The sequence below is a fragment of the Cryptotermes secundus genome, unplaced genomic scaffold (genome assembly GCF_002891405.2).
Source record: "Cryptotermes secundus unplaced genomic scaffold, Csec_1.0 scaffold589, whole genome shotgun sequence".
NCBI lineage: Eukaryota > Metazoa > Arthropoda > Insecta > Blattodea > Kalotermitidae > Cryptotermes > Cryptotermes secundus.
Genome location: NW_019718279.1, coordinates 244,967 through 264,593, shown reverse-complemented (window position 1 = coordinate 264,593; position 19,627 = coordinate 244,967). Strand labels below are relative to the sequence as shown.

Sequence of the window (19,627 nt, the reverse complement as noted above, 5' to 3'; positions counted from 1 at the left end):
TAAAAAGTCGATCACAACCTGTTTGAAGTTGGACATGCCTGGTCTAGACCAACACCAGATGGAGTCTTGATGTCAATCAAACAAACAGTACCACTATAGCATCTAAACCAGTTCAATCAAAATGTTCAGCCTCGGTAGCTGGCCATTTGTGGGTTTAAGGACATTTTAGAAATCACAATGCACAATAAGTTAACCAGTAGTCCTTACTGATATGAATAATTTGCAATAAAACATAGAAGTCTGAAGGTTATATTCATGACAAAGGAAAGTAATTCCTGTGCTTCGTATACGTAACAATTGTATTCTATAAATAAACACAATACAGTTTCACAACAATGAAAAGAACAATTATTATTCTTCTTTCTTATAGTCAAATGAGTGTTAAAGGATAAATTCGTAGGTACATGACATTCTTCTGCCAGGCAACTTTTTTCTTAATTTCAAACAGTTCTTAAGAAGGCAGTCAATGTTAGAAACTTGCAATACATTGTGCATTAATCACACATACATGCCCCTTTAGATGATATTTCTTTGTACCATAGAAGAAAAAACAGAAAAATGTTCCAACGAACACATCTCCCCTAAACAACGTTATCAATTTTTATTTTACTACAAGAATATCACATTCACTTTTAAAAGCCATAAACAAAACTTCAGAATCTTAACGATTATAAATATTAATATTCAAATTACTTTCTGTAAAAATTCTAAGGATAACATACATTTTCAAATACATATTATACAAGTGTAGCAATTATGCTATTCATAGTAAGACAAAGACAAAGCGTGCAGGAGACCCTAGAAGAGAAACTCGGTGCAATTGAAGGTGAAAGCGGAAATGCTGAAGTGCAGTGGAACAATATAAAAGAAAGCATGTTAGATACTATCGGTGATTTGGTTGGTAAAGTTGAGAAGATAGCAAGAAAACCATGGGTTACACAGGAGATGATGAGTAAAATGGAGGAGTGAAGGAAATGGAAGAATGTCAACAATGAAGAAGGCAGGAGGAAATACAGGAGACTTAGGAATGAATCGAAAAGAGCCACAGACAGGGCCAAAAAGGAATATCTTGAGAAGATATGTAATGAGATTATAGAATTTCAAAGAACAGGACTTTATGATTTGATGTACATGAAGACAAAAGAACTAGGATGGAAAGAGAATCATGGGATTCAAAATATTGGCATCGAAGACTCCCAGGGGAATAGAAGAGTAGATCAGAGGCAAGTGCTGAAAATTTGGGAAAATTATATTTCAGAACTATATGATCGACCTAATCGGCCAGAAACCTTAGAAGTTGAACCGGAAGAAGAAGTAGATACAGACGGGAAAGGACCGTATATTTTACAAAGTGAGGTGGAAAAAGCTATCAAGGAAATGAGGAAGGGAAAGGCTACAGGAGATGATGATGTACCTGGAGATGTGCTCAAGTTACTGGGAGAAGGTGGTTTGAAAACACTGACAAAACTAATGAACACCATATATGAAAGTGGAGAGTGGCCCAAGGACTTTACAGAAGTTACAATGATTGCCTTAAAGAAAAAGACAAAAGCTACAAAATGCAGCGACCATCGCACAATAAGTCTTATTGCACATACAGCAAAGATAATAGCAAAGATACTTAAAAGAAGAATTGAAAGGAAAATAGAGGATGTACTTGGAGAAGATCAGTTTGGATTTAGAAGAGGAAAAGGAACCAGGGATGCAATTGGGATGATGAGAATTATAGCGGAACGAACTTTGGAGATAGATGAAGAACTGTGTGTTTGCTTCATAGACTGGCAGAAGGCATTTGACCGGGTAAACTGGACCAAATTAATGCAGATCCTGAAAGAAACAGGTATCGATTGGCATGAAAGAAGATTGATTAGCAAATTGTACATGGATCAGAAAGTTAGAGTACGACTGGACAGGGGGGAGACAGGAAGTGTGCAGATTGGAAGAGGAGTTCGACAAGGATGCTGTTTATCACCAATTCTGTTCAACTTGTACAGCGAATGCCTTACCAAGGAAGCTCTGGATGGGCTCGGTGACTTCAAAGTAGGAGGGCAAATTATTCAAACTGTGAAATATGCAGATGACCTTGTGTTAATGGCTAAGGAAGAAACTGTGCTACAGGGCATGATTGATAGACTAATTGAAATTGGAAGGTGCTATGGCATGGAAATGAATGTGGAGAAAACAAAAGTAATGAAAATTTCGAGACAACCAACCCCAGTCACAATAAAGATAGACCAAAAACAACTGGAGAATGTGAAATGTTTTAAATATTTGGGTAGCTTGTTAACAGATGATGCAAGGTGTACTAGTGAATTTAAATCCAGGATTGCCATGGCAAAAGCTGCATTTAGCAAGAAGAAAAAATTTTTTTACCAGCAAATTGGACTTAAATTTGAGGAAGAAGCTAGTGAAATGCTACATTTGGAGCATAGCTCTGTATGGGGCTGAAACATGGACACTTAGGGCAGTAGATCAGAAACATCTGGAAAGTTTCAAAATGTGGTGTTGGAGAAGGATGGAGAAGATCAGTTGGACCGATTATGTGAGAAATGAAGAAGTGTTAATTAGAGGATACTGTCATCTGAAGGAGAAAGCTCTAGATCACTTTCTAGATGATGTTGAGAAGTATAAGGGTCCCACATCAGGAGGTAACTTTAGAGTACAAGACTACAAACCAATTGCCCCCTGATGCTGCTCATCTAGTACTTCCAGGCTCTTGGTCAACCCTGTGTTCTCTTCTTGAGCTCTTGCAAGCTGAGATTCCAAATCCTGAATTACCTTGGCCATGGCCTCCACTTCAGATGACAGACAAATCTATAAAGTATAGGAAAACACATTTTTATCTTCAAGAAACCAACATGCATGAGCTATCACCAAAATCTCTCTGCATTATATTCAGTCCACTGCAAAAGAGAAATCCAACCCTAAAACCTCTCCACACACAGCCCTTTTTGCCTTCACTACTCCACAAGATGCATGATTTGGCTAGCTTCAAGTTACTAACACATGTCAGCACATGTCCAGGCTAATACTAAGAAAGCACCAAGGGCCATGCCATAGCTCAAGCGGTAGTTGGTGGCTTCCCACCGCGGCTGCCCAGGTTTGATAAAGTGGGATTTGTGGCGAACAAAGTGGCGCTGGGGCGGGTTTTCTCAGAGTACTTCGGTTTCTCCTACCAATCTTCATTCCACCAATTGCTCCACAATCACAATCTGGGGCTGGTACAATAGGCCAGAAGTGGCCATAGTACAAGGGACTTAGTCCCACCCCACTAGGGAAAAGAAAGAAAAAGAGAGAGAGAGAGAGAGAGAGAGAAGAAAAAAAAAGAAGAAATAAAGAAAGACAGCACCAGAAACAATCAGTATATTGATACCACAGAATAACTTCACAAACTGTAAAATTTCTATTTATTCCCAAAATTATAATTACAATGATAGTTTCTTGATGTGGCACTTCCGTTATATAAACGAAAACTTCTCTTAAATATTTCATGATTCAGAATGAATTCTGACAACTTTTACCAAGGTACAGATGTGAATGCATGTGATCCCATGTGAAGTTGAAAAAGAGATTCTAAGAAAGTCCAAACATTCTAAAAAATGTACGATTCTTGCAGTCATTTCTAAGAATTCTTTAAGGATATAACTCATGATCAGTCACTCATCCAGAGTGTCCTTCCTAACGTGGATTCTCGAAAATTGAGACGAGATTCTTTGGGAGCTTGGTGTAGGCAGTCACACCTCCCACAGAATGTACTGTATATGGAGATAGGCACCCATCATCTGGGTAGAAAGAATGAGTAGCTTACAGATTTGGAGCACGACCAGTTAAGCAATGATGGGATAAACACTAGTGGTGGAGAGAAGAGTGACTTCTGGTGCAATGCCCAGGAGCTGGTAATACTAATAAAATACGGGATGTAAATCAGCAGCCAAAAATTAGTGTTGACAGTTAAACTGAAACTTAACCCTTTGCCATGTCACTGACATTCTCTGTATACTGATGGTACTGGACCAACTAAATGGCTTTTACACACAGCTTTATTATATTATGCACAGGAGGGACCATTTAATTTTACTCTGTTCTACAGTATCGGATGCCAAAAAGGTTAAAATGTCTACTCAGGGAACTCCTAATATATTTTATCTTTCCTAGTTTATTACATAATGATATTAGATGAAACCATGTATGCGCATCCACTTGTGATAACCCCCCTTCTCATCAGAAGTTCTAATGATTTACTAGTGTTAACATCTTTCCTTTATTATATTCTGTCACCAAAATAGAAAGTATGGATACACCACACATTTGTCATTTCTTACACGTTTCAGCTCATTTTACATCTGCTAATATTCCTACACTGTCCAGTGTTTACATACTGGAATACTGGACTTTTAAGTGATACGTAATGCTGTTATACATAAAAAGATGTGTTCGCCTCTAAGATTAAATATTGTTAAAATGTTAAATCATTAAAATTAAATGTATATATAAAAGGTTTTCTTACTGTCATGTGTAAGGGGTTAGTGTGATGAATAATAATGAATTCTAGATTTGATGGTTGGGTTTACTGGCACTTCTTTACGATTACAGTTGATTTTAACAGTTTACACACTGAACTCCTTCTGAATAACATCTGTCTGATGAATATCTCACGGCTGTCTGAATCGTGAACTGGTCTCTACTCTCTTTGAATTCATGAATCCACTGTCCTGGATGAGTGCCATGCAGCCAGGATAGAAGTCACCATGTTGGACAGTTCCTCTGTTGTCATGGGAATGCCTCTGTTAATATTCATTGCCACGGGAACAGGAACCAGAAACCGTTGCCTAGCAAATGGTCATATTCCATCACATTATGTTTCTACAGAAGTAGTAGTTGTATGCAGATGTTTCTCTTCTACTGATGCATATTTTGGGGGCCCTTCCTGGTCTTGTATTGATGTAGCATGTCTTTTGATGCCTTGTAGGTATTCGATTGCACTTTCTCCTTGTTTGGGTTCCTTGTATGTGGTGGATTCAAGTTCATCAGTTGTCTTCACATTTCTCACAGAAGATACACAACTGGTGTTTCCATATCTACCTCAATCCAAGCCGCCAGGACATCTTTAATTACTAATGAGTGTATCACACATAGCCTTCATCTCTTTTGGAAATGGACTAACTTTGTCTTGTCTTCCATGATGTCATCTCTTCCAATACATTTTTTCCAGCAGTCAGTACTTGTTCTAACTTTCTACAAGGCTAAACCAACACCGCATGCAACATTCTTTAGCATTAATATCCTTAGATATTACATATTTGAAATTCGGAGCTTACACACAAGATCTACACAGCACCACATCTCAGAAAATAGCATTCTTCAAATTATTCCAAAGGATGGAAAAACCAGAAAAATACAGCCTATACCTAGGAAACTATGGATTTTACCCTCTGTACCTGTGAATTAGAGCAAGGAATGCTGTCATACAGTCTGATGCTTAAAAAAATTCCAAATATCTGTACAACCTGCAACATATGTAACTGTACCAAGGGGCATGATAAAAGCCAAGGTATACCTGAGCAGTGGTATAACGAGGGCCCAATGTAATTACTTTCAATGCATATACACTGAAAATAACAACCTGACATTGCTTTCTTCTAAGCATTTGTCTGCTTGTACACTATACAAAAACAGCATTAACTATTTTTTAGCAATATACACTGTAATATCACCATGAAAAATACAACTGATGTGATATATATATATATAGAGAGAGAAAGCAATTAGAAAGAAACAAACTATAAATGTCAACTTCATATTGAAAGCACGAGACCAAGTACAGAAGACAGTGCAAACAAAGGGAGATGTAACATTCAGCAAACATGGAAATAATAACCAAAAAATTGGTAACGCTTCCCAAATACATAAACTATAAACTTCTTTCATTATCAGCTTACAGTTCACTGGTTGTGGACCAGAGGTATATGTACTCTTAGTCAGGAAGCAACACCTCAATGTCACACCCAGGTCAAAAAGGCCTGAAGAAGTATTCTGACTTTACTTTGTGCAAGAAATAAATTAATTTAAAATGAAAGAAGACTGCACTAAGTGCCACTTTATGACGCAAAATAACAAAGTATAGTACAAAAATTAGGTGGCCACTGAAGAGGGGTATGTCAAGTTTCAATATGAGAATGAGGAGTATGTTGATGGAAAAAGATTCTGAAATACTCTTATAAATGATACAAAATACATAACAGCTCACTGGTAAAACAAAAATATAAAACTTCACTTTCTATGGGTAGTCATAAATTCTTGTAGGACCAGCACATACTATTCTGAAAGCCAGATGCACAACAGCCAGGTGTACCTTTCCTTGCTGAAGCTGTTCTTTCTCTTCCTGAATCTGAGTCAACTGAACACTCAGCTCCTCCAGCCTCTTCTGCAGCATCACATGTTCTTCTGATTTGACAACGTGAACAAGTGACTGCTTCTTTACCTCCATCAATCCCTGAGAAGCAGAAGAAGACACTTTAGTTCTAAACACTTAGAAAAATAAGATCATGCCTATATCACCACTGTGCATTCATACCAGAACTGTTGTAGGACTGGTCAATACTTCATAACGTTTTTGGGATTCCATCAGAGCATATTCTTTTCTATATCCTTTTTACTGCTGCATCAAATGAGTGACTGGTCAAACTCATTATTATGTTATTATATCTTGGCTCTGCTGAACATAGGAACAGCTGTAATGTGCCTAATTAAATTCTTAAAAATTCTTTATTAAATATTCATAGCATTTTCACTTTAACTTCATACTAAAACTTGAACCAAACACACATAAAGACATACAAAATGTTAAACACTTTCCATCTTTTTGTAACTAATTTTTCATAAATATCAAAATATTTACATCTTCAGTATCTGGTTAACTCTATTGGCTACTCAACAAGTCCAGTCTTGCAGGACTTCATACAAATATCTGGTGCAAGGTATTACCTTAAATGTCAATTAACTAAGATCATGTAAAACAAATATATCTTATACTTTTATGTCTGCAACTTACGAAGACCTATTCTGATACTGTGTAATACAATAATATTAAGGCCAAAATGCTGCCAGTGAATATCATTAAGCTGCCACAGATACTGGGCAAGTATCCCCGGAACCTTTCTCATAGCTTACTTTTCATGAAGTTCTGCATCAAAGCTGAAAAGGATAGACCATAATTTCCGAAAGAGAAATTAGGAAAAAGGAAGAAACCAACCTTCTGTGCAGTGACAAGATTTAACTTCTCTTCTTTTTCTCTCAACTGCTCTTTCAAACCAGACAAATGCTGTTCCAGCATCTTCTTTTCCACAGTCCAGTCAGACTTCATCTGCAAAGATGAAATTTGTTACTCAAAATATAATTTTGTATTTTTTACATATGATCCTCGATATTATCAACTATTGTGAAGAAGTTACAAGTGCTAGCAGAAATATTTCAGTCCTACACAAATTCAGAAAACTCAATGTCTGCTGAGGTCTGGAAGGCTCCAGGTTTATCTCCCCAGCAAAATTAATCTTTTATCAACTGATTTAACTCTTTACTTTGTATAACTTCAGTTATGGGACTAATGAGTTCATGTAAGTGTAAAACAATGACAGATATAAGCACAATATATGAAGTAGATATCATTACAGAGAATGAGTAAGAAGAGATAAAGTCTGAAACTGGCACACTGCATAAAATATGATGCTAAAGATGCTACAAAAAGTTGCTCAAATTAAGATGCAGTGGTACAGGATGTGTTACAAGCAGACTGTGACAGGATTCATTTCATTATTTCAAAAATGGAACTGATGAATGAGCAGTAATGTGGGCAACAAAGGGAAAGGTGGAAACTGAAGGTGAGGTAAGATAAACAAATGGAAATGTGGACACAGATACACAAAGAATTATTATGGAAGGATGGAGACGAACAGCAAAGGTTTTATTACAGGATGACAGCCCAGCAGAAATGTTGTAAAAATTTCTATCATTAAGGCTGATGTTTATTTTTATTTATTCATTTTATGAACTATTTAATGATGATGTCAGTAGCTCAGACCGCATACAGTGAAATCTGAATTTGAAAGCATATTATAGTACATTAAGCCAGCTTCTTCCTTCTCACATTTTCTGTTTTCACCATTCTAAAATTCATCACCTTCACTGTACTATTTCTTTGCGGGGAATTAGTTTCTGATTCACAGCTTCGGTGGTTCTTTGCTGAAATCATCATAGCTCATGTCTCCTAAGCCTTGAAACATCACTTTCTCATTTGTCATAGTAATAGTACAATATGGTATGAATATTACCATTTACTCACTTAGAAATATCAACCCAGTTAAAGCCAAAAGTGTTTAGAAACAAAAAATTCAATTTTCACACTAAAATGAACACAAAGAATAAGCGAAAAAAATCTAGCTTTCCATGTCAGTAAATAGGATACCAACCAAGTTAGATTGATTTTCATTCACTATGTGGGCAGAATTAAGACACAAGAAACACTATATCAAGGAAAATACTACAGTATTTAAATGTGAACACAGAATATGAGGGTTTCTCTCAGTTTAGGGACCCTTAAATCGGGATTCTACTATAGCATCAAATGATGAGCCAACTAGTGAATAATAAAGTGGAAAGGATATGTAAGACAGAATTTGTGGCCTGATTTGGAGCACTATTCCACTAACCGGAGGAAACGAGGAAAGAAAATTATAAACTCAGCCCAGACAGCTGCCTTCCAGGCTGACAATATAATATTTAAGCATCCTGTTACACTCTACACAATATATGACATAAACGCCATCCTAAGTGCAACAATTTATTGTAGTTCTTTTGTCTTGCTTTCTTCTACACTACATGTTTCGGCCGCAAACGGCCATCATCAGGTGTATACTCTTACATAGCTGCTACACTGCATGTAGTTTAAAATTTAAAAACACTAGTCTTCTCAATTGTTCAATTTGCCGTTGCTAACAGGTTTCGATATATCAGAATCTTCCCCGCTGATATCTGTCAGATATGTACAAAATCTTTGTTAACCTCCACACCTCAATTTGATTTTCATAAACTGGCACTTTTAAAATCTTCAATACCAATTAAAAACATTTTTTTTCTTTGAATTTTAAAATTTAAAATTCACAGGGTTACCCGCCCTATGTCTATACATGTATTAAAGATAAGCAGCGGCACGCACACAGGGAGCCTACACAGAATAATACCTGAACAGTGCTGAAAAGAAGAAGTAGCCGCTGCAGCACTGTAGATATAGGATAGGTAACCCTAAGAATTTTAAAATTTAAAATTTGAAGAAAAAAATTTTTAAAGAAATTTTTAAAATTGGAATTGAAGATTTTAAAAGTGCCAGTTTATGAAAATCCAATTGACGTGCGTGGGTTAACAAAGATTTTGTACATATTAGACAGATATCAGAGGGGAAGATTCTGATATATCAAAACCTGTTAGCAACGACGAAATGAACGATTGAGAAGCCTAGTGTTTTTTACATTTTAAACTATGTGCAGTGTAGCAGCTACATGAGAGTATACACCTGATGATGGCCGTTTGCGGCTGAAACATGTAGCGTAGAAGAAAGCAAGATGAAAGAACTACAATAAATTGTTGCACTTAGGACGGAGTTTGTGTCATATATTCCAGGCTGACATTTGAACATGGAACCTTTCAAATATGAAGCAGGAGCCTAACCTACTTGACTGTGATATTCGTTGTTGTTAAACAATGCTGCACCACTTTCAAGCCTAACCTACTTGACCACTTTCAAAGTAATTATAACCATTAATATTGTTCTAATCAACATGAAATGGATGATCAAAACAGCTTCCCTCATCCTTTCAGGTGTTTTATTCTCCAAGAAAATAAAGAACTTACCATTTCAAAGCATTCAATGTCTCTCTCATAGGTTTCAACTTTCATTTGCAGCTGTGATATCTGAGAATTTAATTTCTGCTTCAGGAGGCAAAGTTCTGATATTTCTGATTTTAAGGATTCTGTCTCACAGTCATCCTGAAAACATATGACAGTATAAAACAGAAGGTGGGACCTTTAAATAAAAGTGTTATTCAAAAGAAAACTCTGCACATCAGAGTGCATAAAAAAAAAGGGAGGGAAGAGCACTTACACAGGCAGCTGTCAAAACATACAATAACTATCACTGCCAGTACTTTGCTCAAATGAGTGCTTATATGTGCAACACAAGATATATTTTTCTTGCTTAAAAATATACTCACATCTGTCTTCTTGCTACTGGAATCTGAGTATTTTAAGTTAAGGTCCATACTGTCTCCACCAATTGATTTCTTTCCATCATCTCCACAATGAAAATCAACCCTACTGCTGAAGTCACAACTGTTTCCTGAAACAATGCAAAATGGAGTTTCTCAATCCATGTCACTTAATGAAATTACAAGAATCATCTGTAACTTTCAATCAAGGCAAAAATGCTATTTTTCTAATATAGCTGAACAAACAGTCAGATTCAACTACACCCATAAATAACGTGGCATGCAGAAACCACCGCCAGGCAACGATAGTGAAACAAACAACTAGACATTGACTGTTACTAGGCAACAGTCCATAAACAGCAACAGAGGAATGGTGTTTTCGGTGCGGTCTGGGCAGAGATGCTATAAGCAGGACAGTTAGCGATGAGTTGACTTTTGGTTGATGAGTACATGAATTATACAACTGCTGGGGTTCAGCTGTTGGGTTGCTGCTGTGAGAAGCTGGTAGCTGAGGCTGGGGACTGTTCGGGAACCCAGAGGAAGGGGAACGTCCACTGTTGAAGGCTGCTACCATGCAACAACTAGGGAAGACTGAGAAGACTTTGTGCTGCAGTTTGTAACTCAGCATGACTGTCATACTCATTCGTAGCTAACTCACTCATTCATGGAGCTGAGCCCTTCTTGAGAAGCCGCCATTTGTGCAGCTACTCAAGAACTTCCCAGTATTTTATGGAACCTGACGGTTCATTACCATAATCAAAAGAGCCCACCACTGGTCCCTATCCTGAGCCAGATCAATCCATACCATCCCATCCTATCTCTCTAAGATTCATTTTAATATTGTCCACCCACCTATGCCTTGGTCTTCCCAGTGGTCTCTTTCCACCTGGCTTTTCCACCAACATCCTACATGAATTCCTCTTCTCCCCCATTCATGCTACATGCCCTGCTCATCTCATCCACCTTGACCTGATCATTGCAATTATACCTGGAGGAGAGTACAAGTTATGAAGCTCCTCGTCATGCAGTTTTCTCCAACCTTCTGTCACTCCATCTCTTTTTGGTCCAAATATTCTCAATACCCTGTTCTCACACACTCAGTTTATCTTCCTTCCTCAATGTTAGAGACAAAGTTTCACACACATACAAAACCACAGGCAAAATTATAGCTTTGTACATTCTAATTTTTATGTTTTTAGACAGCAGACGAGAGGACAAAATGCTCTAAACTGAATGGTAGCAAGCATTAACCCAAGTTCAATCTCCCCTTCAGTTCCTCCTGACTCATGTTTTGATTTGTTATTGTCGTTCCCAAAAATCTGAACTGTGCCACATTTTCAAAACATGTTACCTATCTATACCCATGATTTGGCCCTGCATTTTGGCGAAGACAACAACATATACCTAGTTTTCTCTGTGTTTACTTCTAGACCAACCTCCTTACTGGTATCAATTAAAGTTTGTGTGTTTCTCTTTGTAGTATTGTCGCATGCCGGGAATCTGGAAGGCATATTCCCATGGAAATGCATTAACAGTGCCTAGGAATTCCTTACGCAATAAATGTGTTTCCCCGGAGATGAAAGGACAACAGAGGGTTCATCGCATGACAGCAGCTGAGACCAAAGGCTCCTACATGGTGCATTTTATTCTGTCCAAGAACAGGTTATAGCAGTCCAGCTTGAAGGGACCAAGCAGTTAGATGAGTTCTGGAAGTTGCCATGAACAGTTCAGTTTGGCTTCAACTATAGCAGAAGCAGTAATTAGAACAGTGTTGCAAGAAACATCTGACGACATTATAAGTGAATAATTGACCTTGTAGGTGTAGAGGAGATCGGCCAATAAACTTATTCCCTAATTCCGAGACCTGTGTGAATTTATTTGTGGCGTTACATAGGCAACACATGACAACTGGTGTTACAGAAGTGGGATTGGCCTTAAACACGCAAACAACACACGAAAAAGAAAAAAATTAGTGGACCAAGAGCGCAAGTGCTACATCCGCCACTACAAAAAAAAATGGATTCACAGCAGATGATGGAACTCCTGCTGAAAGAGATGAGAGCCAGCCAAGAGCAGATGATGCAACAGCTTCTGGCCAACCAAGCAAAGGTAGACAAAACAGAGGCCAATGGGGAAGCCACCCAAGAAGTTTTGCTGGCCAAAACTGAGGTCGCCCAAGAGGAGCTCAGGAAAATGATGGCGACTGGCCGAAAAGAGACGATGGCCTGCAGAGAAACGACGGAGGCACGTCTGGAAGAGGGGCTGACCTTAGTGGACAAGAAACCTCAGGTGGCACAAAAAGAGGTCCCCGTAGAAGATGCCAAAACAATGTGGGTTAAGAGGACCAATGAAGAGGCATAGGAACCGAAACCATCAAAATCCAAAGGAATGGGTCCAGAACCAGGATGGGTGCCGACAACTGGCCATCGCCTCCAGAGGGATGTCCTGCCATGCGAAAGTGGCATGGCAGATAAAGGAAAACAACAGGAAGATGTCCGGTCATACAAGTATTGCCTGGCACAAGAGAAGCATCGTCAGAAGAAACTGTATCAGGATCAAGGATGATGAAAGAATCCAGAGGCTCAGAAAAAGAGAGTGTGGATTTTCCACAAAGGAAGAAAGGGAATAAAGGAGATACGTGGCAAACGGCTGCTATGTCAGAAGAAAAAGGTGTCAACCAAGACGGCATCGTAGGGTGTAGATCAGGATAGCGATTGCACCTAGGAAGGAGGGGAACTTGAAAGAAGACCTTCTACAAGAGTGTCAGCATGAAGATCGCCGGATCTTCTGCTGTCTTATGAAAGATTGTCGACTGGACTTTGTGGTGGGGATAGCCCCCTCCTAAACGAAAAAAAGAGACTGCAAGCCAAGCAGGAGCTGGTAATGTAGAAGCACCAGCCTCCCCAGCTAGAGTGAGTGAGAGAGGGAAAGTGAGGGATGAATATGATACGACGGAACCAAAGAACACCGGACCATGGAGCTGCCCGGGACAAGCACTCTTGAAGAAGAGGGCGGACCAAAGGAAGGAAACACCATTAGGCTGTTCGGGACAAACAACCTTTAGAAGGGAGCAACGTCACATGCCGGGAATCCGGAAGGCATACTTCCATGGAAATGCAATAACAGTGGGCTGTTGCCTAGGAATACCTTAAGCAACAAATGCGTTTCCCCAGAGATGAAAGGACAACAGAGGGTTTGCTGCATGACAGCAGCCAAGACCAAAGACTCCCACATGGTGTGTTCTATTTAATCCAAGATCAGGTTATAAAAGTCGAGCTTCGACAGTTAGTTGAGTTCTGGAAGTTGCCGAAAACAGTTCAGTTTGGCTTCCACTATAGCAGAAGCAGTAAATAGAACAGTGTCGCAAGAAATGTCTGATGTTATAACTGAATAATTCTACTTGTAAGTGTAAAGCAGATCGGCCAATAAACTTATTCGCTAAATCCGAGACCTGCATGAATTTATTTGTTGCATTACACAGGCAACACGCAACATACCTATATTATCACCCAGTAGATTCACATCATCAGCACAGACCAACAGCTGATGTGTCCCACTTCATTTCAGTTCCACCTGGTTTTCCTGGACCTTCCTAATGGCATATTCTAAAGCAAATTTGAAAAGGAATAGTGACAAAGCATCTCCTTGTTTTAGACCATTCTTGATAGGGAAATCATCAGACAACTGTTTACCTATACGGACTTTACCATGCATTTCATTTAACCCAAACTCTCAGAATATTGTACAATACTTCCATCCTAAATGCAGCATAGGTTTTCTTGAAGTCTATGAATAGCTGATGTACTGCCTCATTGTACTCCCATTTTATTCTCCAATATCTGACGAGTGCAAAAGATCTGATCTGTAGTTGATCTGTTACGTCGAAACCCATACCGATGATCCTCAATAACTTCATCCATATATGGACTTAACCTTGAGAGACGAATATTGGATAACATTTTGTATGAAGCTGATAGCAGTGATATCCTCGGATAATTACTATAGTCAGTTTTATCACCCTTCCTGTGAACTTGAACAATAATAGACTACTTCCACTGATGAGGCAATTTTTCCTTATTCCAAATATAATTAGCTTATGGATCTTAGGATGTAATATTTCGCTACCTTCTTGAATAAGTTATACTGGAATTTCATCATTACCTGGCGATTTATATCTTTTCAAATTGAAAACAGCAATTTCAATCTCAAAAGGGCTAGGATCCGGTACTAATGGCTCAGCTGTATGTATTTCTATCTGCCTAACATCCCTAACCTTATGTATATTCAATAACTGAACATAGTAGTTCTGCCAGCCATTCAAAATGTTGTGGGAATCTGGAAGCAGATCACCATTCTCATCATTCTCTAAGTTACTTCTAGGTCAGTAACTCCTCTTAAAGTCATTTATTCCTCTATATAGGTCTCTAATGTTCTTGTTCTTACTGTTCATTGCAAGCTCATCAATTTCATCTTTCAGATATTCCCTTTTTTTAATCCTGAAAAGCCTGCTGGTTTCACATCTTATATTTTTCAGATTATCCCCATTTTTTTTGCTTGGATCCTGTAACCACTGCAATTTGGTTTGTTTCCTTTGGTCTAATAATTCTGACTATCTTTCATCGAACCATGGCTTATGCTTCTTCAGTTCATAATAACCTAGGCTCTATTTGGCAGAAATTTTTATATTCTCTCTAATAGTTTCCCAAGCTTTAGCAACATTCGCTGCAGTGTCCAAGTTTTCCAAAGCTGCGAACCTATTTGAGATTTCAACACAATATTGCTCTTTAACCTCCACTTCATTTAATTTCTCGAGATTGAACCTCTCCATATGAACTCTGTTTACTCACTGCCAGTCTTTCCCTAACCTTTGCCAGCACCAGGTAGCGGCCAGTATCATAATCTGCTGCCCTGGGTGAGTACATCAAGTACACTTGAATGCCGTCTCCTGTCTATCAAAATATGGTCAATCTGGTTGTGTCTTCCCATTATGAGATGTTCAAGTAAATTCATGGATGTTAAGATGTGGGAATATTGTACTTTGGACTTTAAGAATTTTTGATGTAGCAAAATTTACTACTCTAACTACTGGTCTAAGTGCATGGGGAAGCCCACCCCCTCAATACTGAATATTGAATACTACTCTAACTCCATTATCATTACTAATTTCATGTGAACTCTCTTTCTCAATCGTCGGTTTGAAAATGTCCTCCCTACCTACTTTGGCATTGAAATCTAACAAAATTTTCATATTTCAGGAAATTATTGAATACATGTTCTAGTTCTTTGTAGAACCTGTATTTTATATCATAAATTTTATCTTCTGTTGGGGCATGAACATTCAGAACACAGATTTCAAACAAAATTTTCATATTTCAGGAAATTATTGAATACATGTTCTAGTTCTTTGTAGAACCTGTATTTTATATCATAAATTTTATCTTCTGTTGGGGCATGAACATTCAGAACACAGATTTCAAACAAAATTTTCATATTTCAGGAAATTATTGAATACATGTTCTAGTTCTTTGTAGAACCTGTATTTTATATCATAAATTTTATCTTCTGTTGGGGCATGAACATTCAGAACACAGATTTCACACCAAATTTTCATATTTCAGGAAATTATTGAATACATGTTCTAGTTCTTTGTAGAACCTGTATTTTATATCATAAATTTTATCTTCTGTTGGGGCATGAACATTCAGAACACAGATTTCACACCAAATTTTCATATTTCAGGAAATTATTGAATACATGTTCTAGTTCTTTGTAGAACCTGTATTTTATATCATAAATTTTATCTTCTGTTGGGGCATGAACATTCAGAACACAGATTTCACACCAAATTTTCATATTTCAGGAAATTATTGAATACATGTTCTAGTTCTTTGTAGAACCTGTATTTTATATCATAAATTTTATCTTCTGTTGGGGCATGAACATTCAGAACACAGATTTCACACCAAATTTTCATATTTCAGGAAATTATTGAATACATGTTCTAGTTCTTTGTAGAACCTGTATTTTATATCATAAATTTTATCTTCTGTTGGGGCATGAACATTCAGAACACAGATTTCACACCAAATTTTCATATTTCAGGAAATTATTGAATACATGTTCTAGTTCTTTGTAGAACCTGTATTTTATATCATAAATTTTATCTTCTGTTGGGGCATGAACATTCAGAACACTGATTTCACACCAGCGACCTATTAGTATTATGTATGACATCCTATCACTAACAAACTATACCCTCTTTATGATTCTCTTATGTACGAAAAAACCTGTACCTAATTCATGATTCTCATTCACCTTTCTACAGAAAAATTTATATTTGCCTGCTGGTTCAGTGCCACCTCCATCCCATCTGACCTCCTGTACGCCCATTAAACTGAACTTATATTTTGAGATTACTTCTGCCACTACCCTGAGTGAACCTGCCATATACATACATCTAACATCTGGCCGTGCCATAGCTCAAGCGGTTAGTCACTAGCTTCCCACAGCGGCAGCCTGGGTTCGATCCCAGGTCTGGTCAAGTGGGATTTGTGGTGGACAAAGTGGCGCTGGGGTGTGTTTCCTCCGAGTACTTTGGTTTCCCCTGCCATTCTTCATTCCATCAAATTCTCCATCATCATAATCACCTGGGGCAGGCTACAATAAGCCAATCATTTGGCATGTTGTCTGTTGAAATGTTCGAGGATGTATTGGGGAGTTATTTTGTTTTATTATATATTATTAAGATGTCGTCTACGTATCTGTTATAGTATATAATTTTCTCATCTTCCAGCAGATGTTTTATTCTGCTTTGTTCTATGTCTTGTAAGAAGATTTCTGCCATTGTACTTGATAAGGGGGAGCCCATGGCTACGCCTGTTCTTGGTTTGTAATATCTTTTGTTATATTGAAAATAGTTTTGATTCAAGATCATTTTAATTATGGACATAATTTCTTTTATAATGCTTTCATCTATGTGATTATCCTTGAGTAATTTATTGGTTACGAGAAGTGTATCGCTGATTGGGGTATTAACGTAGAGGTCCTTAATATCCATTGTTAGTAGTTTATGATTTGGATTTAGTTTCAGTTTTCAGATAGTCGTTCAGTCTTTGATGTATGTATTTAGCTAGTTTATGTGCGGGTACATTAGCGCTGTTTATTATCGGTCTAATTGGGGCCTCTGGTTTGTGTATTTTAATTTTTGCTTTCAGTTTGGGTGCTTGTGGGTTAATTTGGTGAATATGTTTTCTATTTATTGGGTCTATTACAATTTTACACTGTTTTAAAGTGTTCTGTACTGTTCTTTGAAATTTTTGTGTAGGGTCTGTTTTTAATTCGGTGATGTTACTATTTTCGATAAATGATTTGACTTTATCATTTAGGTCTTGTTTATAAATAATGACTAACGTTTTTCCTTTATCAGCTTCTGCTATTGTTGCTTTATGTTGTGTTAATTTTTGTTGTATTTGTTTGGTCATGTGTGTTCTTTGTATTCTTTATTTATTATGTTTTGTTTTGACGCTAATTGCTGTATGTTTTTTTGCCGCAAAGTATCTAATGGCTTCTTGTTGATTAATGTCTTTTACTTGTCTTACCGCGTTTTCTGTCTTGTAGACTAATTGTTTTATACTTTTTTTGGAGAGATACCCATATTATATTTGCTTCCTTTATTTAGTAAATTTTCTTCCTTTTCAGTAAGTTGTATGTTAGTCATATTGCGCAAACGTGGATAAAATGTCTGTTCACTAGGTGAGTGTGCCTTTCCATGCAGTTGATTAGTTAAATTATCAATTTTATTATTAAGTTTATTAGTGTTTTTTTTATTCCTCCATTAGTCTTTGATTTACAGTGGAACCTCGCTTAATGAGCACCTCTCACAATGGGTAATTCACATAATGAGCAAAACAAATTGTAAAAAAATGACTCCCTTAACAAGCGACATTTCGCATAACGAGTGACGAGAGGGGGGTCCTGGATTCTGTGCTTGCTACATCAGTCTGTCTTTAGCACTCGTTCTGCTAGCATCTTGGTGTCGCTTGTGATCACACATTTTTCCAAACTTGTGTTCAGACATATTAGTGATTTTTTTGGTGCAGTTTAATGACCCTTACAAAAATGTCCCTGAAGAAAAAGCCGCAAAAAGACAGCGATAAGAGAATAAAAATAACCGTAGAAATGAAACGTAAAATCATTGAAAAGCTAGAATGAGGTGTGAGCGTGGCTGATCTACCACGCACATACAATCAGTCTACATCAACGATTTGCACAATTTGGAGTTGCATTTGTTTCACAGCAAGAAGTTGTGGATGAGAGCTTGTCAGAGGAGGAGGAGGAGGAGGAGGTGGTAACAGCAAAGCAACAATCTTCTGGTGCAATAAGAGAAATGCTGAAAGCATGGGAAACTGTTGCATCGTACACTGAGAAGCATCACCCTAATAAAGCAGTGGCTATGCGTGCTACAAATTTATTTGATGATAATGCTGTGTCACATTTTCACCAAATTTTGAAGCGCCGGCAAAAACAAATGTCTCTAAACAGCTTTCTAGTAAAAAAGAAATAGATATGTATCATAAATAATAAACTAATTATTTCGATTTTTTTTTTGTTTTCTGCAAATCGAATTTGCATTCCAGGTTGGTTCATTCCGCATAAAAGAAAAGATGAAGATGATTCACACTCCTTAACAACGTATATACAGTAAAACCTGCCTTAAACGGACCCTTTATTAAACGGAAATCTGTCTTAAATGGAAATATTTTCAGGTTCCTTGACTTTGGGGCCTTCAATGGTAGAATGAAAATGCAAAACCGGCATGTTTTGTTGTTCTTGGATAACGCAACATGCCACCCCCATATAGAACTTTCCAACGTGCGACTTGCTTGGTTCCCTCCAAACACCACTAGTGTTTCTCAACCAATGGATCAGGGCATCATTCGGAATGTTAACACATTTCGGACCGGTGGTTTAAACATTTAAATCACCCTGGGGACCCGCGTTTTTAAACCTACTACCCTAACTTGTGCGCTGTTCACTTTAAAAATTAATATAAAATCTCCTAATTAATTTTATGAACTGAAATTTTTGGAGAACACTTACCAGAGCTCCTAGAAGTGCTTGCGCGTGTGATATCTGTGCAAACATTCCCCTTTGTGAAGAGGCATTACGCAGAAGTTGCACATGTAGGCAGTTCTACTCTTCTTCTTGTGCTCTGCGCACACACGGCACTGCCTAGAAGGGTGTTTCTTCTTGCAATATTCACGAGAATATGTTTCCACATATCACCCCAGAGTCGGCCAGGGGGGGGTCTACTTGAGGCCTCTGGCGGGTGCGAACAGATGGCCCCGGCTGCACTACGTCTGTGTCTGACG

At 37.8% G+C, this 19,627-nt stretch overlaps 1 protein-coding gene across 5 annotated transcripts in view; it reads right to left on the bottom strand.

The window, feature by feature from the left end:
* Positions 1-19,627, bottom strand: part of LOC111875362 (thyroid receptor-interacting protein 11) — a 264,752-nt gene that overhangs the window by 90,609 nt on the left and 154,516 nt on the right. For all 5 annotated transcript variants that reach the window (XM_033755822.1, XM_033755825.1, XM_023871565.2 and 2 more), the window contains 5 exons: positions 10,263-10,387; positions 9,904-10,038; positions 7,253-7,363; positions 6,353-6,493; positions 2,676-2,814 (listed from right to left, as the gene is read on the bottom strand). In XM_033755822.1, the coding sequence (XP_033611713.1) occupies positions 2,676-2,814; positions 6,353-6,493; positions 7,253-7,363; positions 9,904-10,038; positions 10,263-10,387 (651 nt within the window). The remainder of the gene's footprint in view (positions 1-2,675; positions 2,815-6,352; positions 6,494-7,252; positions 7,364-9,903; positions 10,039-10,262; positions 10,388-19,627) is intronic.